The 9547-nt window shown below is 44.2% G+C and overlaps 1 protein-coding gene across 1 annotated transcript; it reads left to right on the top strand.

The window, feature by feature from the left end:
• The first annotated feature begins 4030 nt into the window (after positions 1-4030).
• Positions 4031-9040, top strand: CXCL13 (C-X-C motif chemokine ligand 13). Its single transcript, XM_012745260.2, has 4 exons — positions 4031-4097; positions 5937-6069; positions 8613-8693; positions 8986-9040. The coding sequence occupies exons 1-4, from the start codon at positions 4031-4033 to the stop codon at positions 9038-9040; spliced, it is 336 nt and encodes a 111-aa protein (XP_012600714.1).
• The last annotated feature ends 507 nt before the right edge of the window (positions 9041-9547 follow it).

The following is a 9547-nucleotide window of genomic DNA, read 5'->3' as shown; positions in this document are numbered from 1 at the left end:
ATGGAAACCTAAATGACATTTTAACTCATGTCAGGAGCTTGACTCACAAACTAGGCCAAATTGCTTCTTCTTGTACTTTAAATTTTTGTGTTTTCACAAAGGAAAAAAATAGCTAACATTTGTGGAGTGTGTGGTCTTTGCTCAGAGACTGATCACAGCACTTTCTAAGCACTATATGTGACCTACACAACTCTGAGGTGGTGTCACTGATACCCTTTTGTCATTGTCACAAGAGGAACTGTGGCTTGGGGAAGTGAACAAGGCAAATCAGTCCTGGAACCAGACTACAGACCCAGACAGTCTGATCTCAGAGCCTGCGGGAAGGAAAGTTTTTCCTTGGGGCCACAATGTTTTATTACAAAAATAGAATAAAAACTTCGAAAACAAAACATCCTTATGAATTCAATAAAAATTTGTCATTTTTTACTGTTTTCTGTGCGTGAATTATATGCAGCTTGGAAACATAGTTCTTGTGGCTCCTGAGGGAAAGAGGCGCGTGAGCTATATAGATACATTTCACAACACCCAGGCTCAAAACTAGGGTGGGTTAAATGCAACTCACATGGCAGTAAATGCGTTAAAACTCTACCATTGACCCCTCTGTTCCATGCCTGTGGACTGCCTAAATTGTCAGATACTTTGGCCAGTGATGCCATCTCACTATTTTAGCGACATTTCACTTTCAGATATCTTGAGAGAGAGATTTCTTCTCATTGTCATCACTCTGCATTGAGGTCTCATTGAGCACGTGTCCTGTCCTCTTTCCCTGATGCATCTGTGCCTGGTGTTCTGAGGACGAGGCTTGTCTATGGCATGTCTACGAAGATCACCCGAATGTGCCGGTGCTCGTCCAGAAGGAGCAGGTCACAGCAAAGCCCGCTCCTCGCTCCGGGCCAGGCCCCTGCTTCTCAGACCGTAAGGTGCACTCAGACACCCGGGGACCTGAGATTCTGCATTTTTATCTGGCTTTCAGGGCAAGCCGAAGATGCCAGTGGTTGGAACATAATTTGAGCTTGGAACCAAACTACCGATCTGTTCTTGGGTTGGGAGAGAAAACCTGCTTTGATTCCAAAGTCAAGGAAAAAAACCTACTCCATAATGTTCTCATTTTCCCAAGTTTTTATGTATCTGACCATAAAAATCAGGTTTCATATAAACCCAGTCACACATGTTTATGTTTCCAAATAAAGGTACCTATAAAATCTGTTTTAAAAATAAATTGTTTCCATTTGGGTCCTAAATCTATTGGTTCAAACATTTTTTCTTCTTGGCTTCAAAGTTTTTGAAATTTATACCCCTACTATATATGATATCATGGAGTGTCTCTGACTTGAAATTTCTAGAATCATCTGGGCTATCAGAGAGCTGCCCGACCTCCAGTCCCATCTTGGGGAAGGCAGGTAGAAGACTTCTTTGATCAGAATAAACTACATCCAGAACTTTGGGCATCAAAGAGACTAAAATCAGATTTTGGGATTTCTCTGGAGTTAGCTCCTGGACCTGGTGCTCTTATCTTAATAAAAGCCAACTTAAGAGTTTCCTGGGTGTATTCAGAGCTCCCCTTGAGTTACCTGCATTTCTACGCTGTTCCAGTTACTGTCAGTGTCACTCATGTTTGCTGTAGCGAGGGGACACACCCTGTTTATTACAGAGGCACATGTAAGACACCTGCACTTGCGTCTTCAGACATGAGCGCAATGAATGAGACAGTGTCAGAAAATGACCATTAAGAAAACGAAACAGGAATGTCACTGCCTCCGAACATAATATGGGAGCCCTGAACAGTGCCATTCAGTATAGGAGCGCATCGAGAGAAGAGCCCTGAACAGTGCCATTCAGTATAGGAGCGCATCGAGAGAAGAGCAGTGTCCCGCAGGGGCGAGGTGACGGGCTTCCTCCTCCTCTCCGCACTGGCGAAGCTGCCCTTGGGGCGGTGCAGTGTTCATGCGTGTGCGTGTGCGTGTGCGTGTGCGTGTGCGTGTGCGAGCAGGGGGTCAGAGGGTCGCGGTGCAGCAAACGGAAGGGTAGTTGTGACTCGTGAGAAACAATGGAAAAGAGCAATGGGCTTCAAAAAGGCAAACAGAAATGGTGAGGGAGCTTAAAACTGTGTTACGATGTCAAAGACATAGAGGTGTTTCCTTTTGAAGCGTGTACATGTGGGTTTTGGAGAGGACGTTAGTAAGATCTGACGGTGGGTGGAGGGGTGGATGGATACACAGACAGACAGACTGGCTATTTGCCAGGCACTCCGCTGAATGCTCTACATATACCAGGTGTTTAAATTCTCCAATCTTTTGAATCAGTATTATCCTCCTGTGAAAACTGGCAAATATGAGGCATAGAGAAATTGAGTGGCCCGTCCAGAGCCATCGACTGTGTGGCCGTGCTGAGTGCTGGCCCCAGTGCAGAGAGGCCCGCTCACACCTCCCACGAGCAAGGCCCGGCCAGCGGCGGAGTGGAGTGGCGAGCCATGTCCGAGGAGCCCCGCTGGCGGTGGAACACAGGCCCTGCAGGCTCTGGACATTTCTGCCGTTGATCGTCTGGGGCTTTCTTTTCTACAGATGGTCTTTTCTTTTCTCTGGAGCCCTCTTGTCACAGACTGCATCAGATCAGCATCGCAGTCGGAGGCTCACCAGCCCGATGCTGCCTCCTGCCCTCTCTCATCTATTGCAGGAGTTACTCTGAGCAAGCTCTTCTCAGTCCAAAGTCCAGCTCAGCATCTGCTTGGCAGAGAACCCAGCTGACAAATTCAGCTCTTCGAACATGCGGAGCGCTACCAATCGCCTGGGAGGGCGTTCAGAATCGTCTCCTGTAGTGCTCTGGGGTTGAACTAGGACAAAATGACTGAGCTACTAGGACAGCAGCTCTCACAACGGACGGGCTGTCTGCGTCCGGCCGCGGAGAGCCATCTATGGCGTGGCGGTCCTGGGCCTTCACCGCCCCACCCCAGCTAGGGTGCTAAATAGTCTCGGTGCTGATTGCTAAGCAAAAGAGACCAAACTTGTTTAGGAAGCCACACCAGAAAGCCCAATCCTCTGATTTTTCAGTGTTTCAAAAAAAAAAAAAACCCCACTGTATCTGGTTTGATACATCATGTTTGTCCTCTCACGGGGCAGTTCAGTGATACCTTAAGCCAGGTTAGCCATTGTCCACAGACTTTTATTTTTAATCGGAAAGCTTAGTAGCAAGTGAGTTAAGGCTGTGGGTTAATTGTCTTCATGTTCTGTTTGTGAGATCAAAACCAAACTTCACTGTGCTTGTATCGAACAGATTGAAACGTGGGGCTCAGCATCTGACAAAGCCCTGATGACTCCCTCCACTGGCACGTGACTCTCAGGCTCGTGAGCTTGTGCCCGACAGCCAGGGAGGGGACGGACACAGACGGCCCCTTGCAAGAAGCCCATGGCGGCCAGGTTGCACAGGGAAGCACACATTTCAGAGAGCGAGTAAGAGGCGGAGACGACTGGTAGGAAAGCCAGGAGCACAGCCAGCACAGGGGCTATGCCACTGCATATAAGGAGACTTTCATTAGGTGTGCAGGTATTTGCTGAGCACCGCTCGACTCTCTTGCAGGTGCTGGGTATATGACGTCCCTAGCAGGGTCCCTGATGCCATGGAAGATACATTTAACTGCCATAGAGAAACTTGGCTGACCCCTCGCTGAGAGGAGCAATAAAGCCACAATCCCCCGTAGCAATCCTAAAGACAGTGCCTGTGAGCCTCCAAACTGACATCTTTTTCCTCTCTCCCTACCTTCAAATTTCTCCTGCATCTCTGGCACTTAGAGTCTACATTTTCAAGAACTATTTTATTACAGTGCTCTGAAACAAATTCATAAAGTTTGCAAGAGAAGTTAAAGAAAAAAGCAAGCTCAGCAATATTTGGGGGCTCTCAAAACTGATGATGCAGCTGACCTACTGGAGTCGAAGGCAGTGGGAGGGCCCCTATCGCTGGAAATAAATAGGACGCTCCGGTACTGCAGACCCACAGCTGGGCTCGGAGCTGAAGCGCGAGCTGCACCTCCGGCAGGATGAGCAGCATCTGGGCGCCACTGCTCCTGCTGCTGCTGCTAGGCAGCCACCTCTCTCCAGCCCGGGGTGAGAACTTGCTCAAACGGTCTTCACTGTGCTTTGAATAGAAAGTCTACAGGCAATTTTTTAAAAATTATTTGTGGAGGAAGTCTGGCTAACGGGGAAAAGAACTTCTCAGTTGCTTCTAGATTTCTAGACATAAGGTGCTTAGAAACTGGAAGTATTACATGGTTAAGATGTTTATTCACTGGAGGAGGAGACAGTGAAGGTCAATGTTCGTGTGACTTATATATTTAGCTTGCATATTCCTGGCCTTTTTCAGATTCAGCTGCTGCTGTAACTAATTCTTTTACATGTATCTCTTCTTTGTTCTTCCTCTCAAGGCTACGCCTCTGACTAAACCCTTTATAGGATTTAGAGATAACTGACCTCAACCAGTCTCTTGCAGGGGACATTCTTAATGGAACTTCATGTGGTTAGATCTGACGTTGACGCCGTAAGGACACCCGGGTTCTTGGACACACGTTCTGCAAACAGCAGACTTCCAAGTCCACTGGGGCAGCCGCCTTTGTGCAAATAGATAAACACTGTTACAATGCTAAGCTTTTATATGGCTGAAGGAATGGTTGATTGTGCAGAAAGTAATGCTCTGCTCAGGTTTAGAGGACAAATTTTGTTCTTAAAATGCAGAGAGGTTGAGCAGCACCTAAGTGGACGCATAGGTACTACAGTAATAGGGTATTGGGCAGGTGAGGGGGAGGGGGCGGGTATATACACATATAATGAGGGAGATGTGCACCGTCTGGGGGATGGTCATGCTGGAGACTCAGACTTGTGGGGGTAGGGGGGAATGAGCATTTATTGAAACCTTAAAATCTGTACCCCCATAATATGCCAAAATAAAAAAAATTAAAAAAAACCCTTAAAAAAAGAGAGGTTTCTTTCCTCTTTTTATTTTGCTTCAATGTTTTCACTCTTCTAGACCCTCATTTCTCTCCTCTTCCGTGAAGCTTCTCACTGCTCCTGGCAAAGTTAGCTCTTAGTAAGCCTCTGTTACAGGGTGCAGTGCAGGGTGTCACACAACCTGCTGTAGTATTTCAGTGTTTGTTCTCTTGCCTCCCCACAAAATTGCAATCACCTTGAGAGTTGGGCTTTTTTATTTATAAATATTGTCAAGCATGGTAGTAGGCACTCTAGATAAAGAGGATTCAATACATGTTTCTTTAAAAATCCACTTAGTCCATACCCATCTCTCACATTTTAATGGAATCTAATGAAATCTAATGGCACCCATGTAGTATTAATAACTTTTGTTGTTGAATAAAAGCAGTCTTGAATTTTTATTGTTGGCTTTTGTTTGGTGACAATTTGCAACTGAGATGGAGGGCCAATATATTAAACAGAAATAAAAAATAAAGCATCTTTCATGGCCTTTTCTCAGAGAGAAGGAGGGAGTATGATAAGACAGAAGATTTGGGTACAGTGTGTCATTGTCCCCGGACCCTGTGATCACCTGACCTCATGCCTTTGGTCTGTACATGTTGGGAGTGAAGGCGAGCAGTTGATCTTACGTTGCATTAATTATAACTGAGTTCTAAGTCCCTACAAAGGCTATTCTCAAACTGTATTATATGGACAATCACCTGAGTACCAATATAACGATATCACAAATTTCAGTACGTGTTGTGTTTTTAAAAAGGTCATTTTGTTTTTAAGGTTTTGATAGAAAACATTGAAAACCTCAAGCCAAGACAAACAGAAATTTGCCAACTAAAGGCATATGAGTGGAAGAACTGAGTTGAAATTTTTAAATCTTCAAATGCAGGATGAACGATGAATAATTAAGTCCCGGTTGTTGTGAGTTATATGCCACAGGGATGAAAATCGCTGATTCTGTGTTTACAGGGCTTCTGGAGGCCTACTACACAAACTGGAAGTGTAAATGCAACCAAGAGAGCTCGGATTTTGTCCACCCACGATTCATCGATCAGCTTCAAGTCTTCCCCCGTGGGAACGGCTGTGCAAGGGTGGAAATCATGTAAGTTGCAAGGAAAAAATAGATACGATGTCTTTCTTCCAATAAAGACCAAATTCTACCCTTCAGTGTTCTTACAAATCTCAAAGAGATTTGCTTTTTTAAAAAAATACTTTTATTTTATTGAAAATACTTTTTTATTTTTTCAAAAAAGCACTTGCACTTGAATATTTTCAAAGAGATTCACTTAAGTGTTGCTAAAAACTCTCAAAGTAAGAATGGCAGTTATTAATCTTTAAGTACATACTTTGGCAACAGCTTGAGTTAAACGCTTTGCAGGCCTGCACTCACTCATTTTATTCTTTCGACAGCTTTATTAAGGTCTGTCTATTGTTGTCCTTTCCAGGCACAGAAACTGAGGCTGAGCTCGGCTTGGGGGCTCACGCCTGTAATCCTAGCACTCTGGGAGGCTGAGGCAGGAGGCTTGTTTGAACTCAGGAGTTCAAGACCAGCCTGAGCAAGAGCAAGACTCTACTAAAAATAGAAAGAAATTAGCTGGACGTCTAAAAATATATATACAAAAAAAAAGAAAAAAGAATTAGCCGGGCATGGTGGTGCATGCCTATGGTCCCAGCTACTCGGGAGGCTGAGGCAGGAGGATTGCTGGAGCCCAGGAGTTTGAGGTTGCTGTGAGCTAGGCTGACACCACGACACTCTAGCCTGGGCAACAGAGTGAGACTCTGCTTCAAAAAAAAAAAAAAAAAGAAAGAAAAGAAAAGAAACTGAGGCCCAGGGAGGGCGGTTAACCATTAGAAAGGGATCAGGAAGCCCACAGGCCAGGCCCCCGCCCGTGTTCCACGTGGTCCCGTCCCAAAGCTTCTTCCCCACAACACTGGTCAGCGCCAGGCAGGACATCTTCCTCGAGGCAGCCTGGCTTGGCTCTCGTTGGTAGCTGTTCCCATGAACTGTTTTAGACTTTCGGGATGTTTCTGAGCAGTTACTTTCTGTTTGTCCCATTTTGATACCAGTGCTTTGGGCCTTGGACCAGTTGAATTCCATTTGTAAACAAGAAATATGGGATGTAAAAAATGTGTGGGAATTTTTCACTAAGAAGGCATTATTATTACAGAACACATTCTTACATTTAGGAAAAAAAGAAGAAAAAGTGAAGAATATAAGATTTATAAAATTGAAATATTAAAAAAAAAGAAGGCATTATACTTTCACTAATGTCTTTACCAATAAAAGCCGTAACAAAACCACAATGATCGACCCCAAACTCGGAGCACATGAAGACCCTGTTGGGGAGCAGCTCTCTGGCTGTAGGGACACTGGGACCTCCTTTCTTTTGATTTGATCTCCTCTGTTATGACTCAAGTCTCTCACCTCGCAACCAAGTGAAACAATGCATCCTAATTTTGTCTGCTTTAACTACAATCATTTTGAGAAATGATGAAAATTCAATTGCATATCTTCTCATCAAAGTCTGCATTTCTGGATTTTAACCAAATATAGAAATGAAAGCTGCATATTATGATGAGAAACTCCTACCAGTGAGGGGTGAAAATACCATGAGTCCAGATACCTGTTTTTCCATCATGAGCTCAGAAACCCACAGGGTCTGCCCAAGAACCTGCTCCATGCCCTCCGAGCTGAGATTCACTTGCAAAGGTGGAGTTTCAAAGTTAGATCAATAGATCCTTGCTGCTTGTCATTTTGTAGCTAAGATAAATGGCACATCAAGGAACTGTGTTTTGTTTGAGGTCATGCCAGCAGAGAGTAGAGTCTGGCAGGCACTTGGTAATGGTTCAGGTCATGCTCAAAGAAAGCAGTGGATAAAAGAGTGGGTTCTGGAGTCAGATAGACCTTATCTGAATCCTACTCTACCATGTATTAGTGTGCAATCGTGGACAAGTTATCTTAACTCTTGAAGCCTCAAGTTCCCCATCAAAAGGCGAGGCAAGCATAGTTCCTCTAGCACAGGACTTTTGTGAGATGAATTGAGATAATTCATGTTACCCGCTGAGCACGATGCCTGGCACGTTGTGAGTACTTGATAAATATTAGCTACCACTTACCATTGTTGCTTTCCGATGATTTAATTTCTGAGAGCAGGGAGAGCCTTGCTAACTGGTGGCTCAACCAAAGGCAGATGTCACTCGGAGCAATCAACCTGCAGCCACCACATTACATTTCTTTGCATTTTTTTCAGATAAAAGGTTCTCAAGAGAGTTTTCTGTAGCCTATTTTGTTCTCCTAAGCAGAATGGACAAGCACAATTTAAAGATACTGTGATACAATTTAAGAAGTGAGCCAACCTTTAGTCGGCTACTTGGTGCTTCTCCAACTCATGTAAATGTTGCCCGCAAAACGCTAACCTCTGGCCTGTGGCGCCGTCTCAGCGTTGGCTGCAGCTCCGCACGCTTCTCCACAAACGGCTTCCTACGCCTCAGACCCCAGGCTACCAACCACCTCTTCCAAATACAAAACTGCCTGCTCCGATTTCACTTCATCTAGGAATAATTATTCTCCTGCCCAAGTTTATTAAAACTTACAAGATTAACTAAATTGTAACACGATTTTTATTTTTTTCCTCTTCTCCCCAGACTCCGGATGAAGAATAAGTCCGTTATCTGCGTGAACCCTCAAAGCAAATGGATACAAACAATAGTGAAAATATTACAGAAGTGAGTGAGGTGTGCCAAAGGCTTTCAGAGTGCACTTTGTACTGAAAGGTTTCCCTTCCTGGGGTGGGCAAAGCGGGCATCATTTTGAATTTATGAGGAGTTCCTAAGACAAATGCCTGCTTTTCACTATAATTACTTATCATATAGAGCAGGCGTGGCTCATTCCAGAAGCTCAGTAAATTAAACTGGAAGCCAGTGTGCATAATGGTCCTTGTTGGCTATCTCCAGGGAAAGCCACAGTTTCTTGTGGGCATTTCTCTAAACATGACTTTTTTTTGTTTTTGTTTCACAGAAAAAAAAGTTTTTCAACTCCACCAACTCCAGTGATTAAGAGAAGGGTTTCCTGATGCCAATATTTCCACTAAGAACACCTAAATTCTCCCCTTCTCCCTGCTCTGGATTTTAGTTTTGTGCTTGGTTGAATCTTTTCCAAGAAAATGAACATCTCCTTACAAACGAGTGTGAACATATATGTAAAAATCACCCTCAATGCTCGTGGGGCAAACTCAAGCTTCTTCACATACGGTACCCTATATACTTGGCATTCACATCCTTGTTCATTAGGGAGGAAAGTTTCTTTGAGAATAGTTCTAAATCATATAGCATTATTTTGTTAATATACACCTGTTGTTTAATGCTAAACTTTCCTAGAAAATAAGGGAATGGGAATTTAAACCTCAAATCTCAACATGTGACTTGAATTAAGAAAACCATGGAATGTATTAATATTTTGATCATTTTACACTATAAGAAAAGCAGCCTTCCGCGAGAGGCCGCAAGCTGCGTGGGAAACGGGTGCAGCTTCAGCCTGACAAGAGACAGTGAATCCACATAGTGAATGTCTCTGTTTAAAA

This window comes from Microcebus murinus, chromosome 26 (genome assembly GCF_040939455.1).
Source record: "Microcebus murinus isolate Inina chromosome 26, M.murinus_Inina_mat1.0, whole genome shotgun sequence".
In the NCBI taxonomy this organism is placed as follows: Eukaryota; Metazoa; Chordata; class Mammalia; order Primates; family Cheirogaleidae; genus Microcebus; species Microcebus murinus.
This window is presented reverse-complemented; position numbering and strand designations above follow the sequence as displayed.

What these genes read in the sequence shown, in the direction of transcription:
- CXCL13 (XM_012745260.2), top strand. Translation starts at nt 4,031, where the DNA reads ATGAGCAGCATCTGGGCGCCACTGCTCCTGCTGCTGCTGCTAGGCAGC. An exon ending in CCACCTCTCTCCAGCCCGGG is followed by an intron (nt 4,098 to 5,936) that starts GTGAGAACTTGC and finishes CTGTGTTTACAG; the next exon opens with GGCTTCTGGAGGCCTACTAC. An exon ending in TGTGCAAGGGTGGAAATCAT is followed by an intron (nt 6,070 to 8,612) that starts GTAAGTTGCAAG and finishes TCTTCTCCCCAG; the next exon opens with ACTCCGGATGAAGAATAAGT.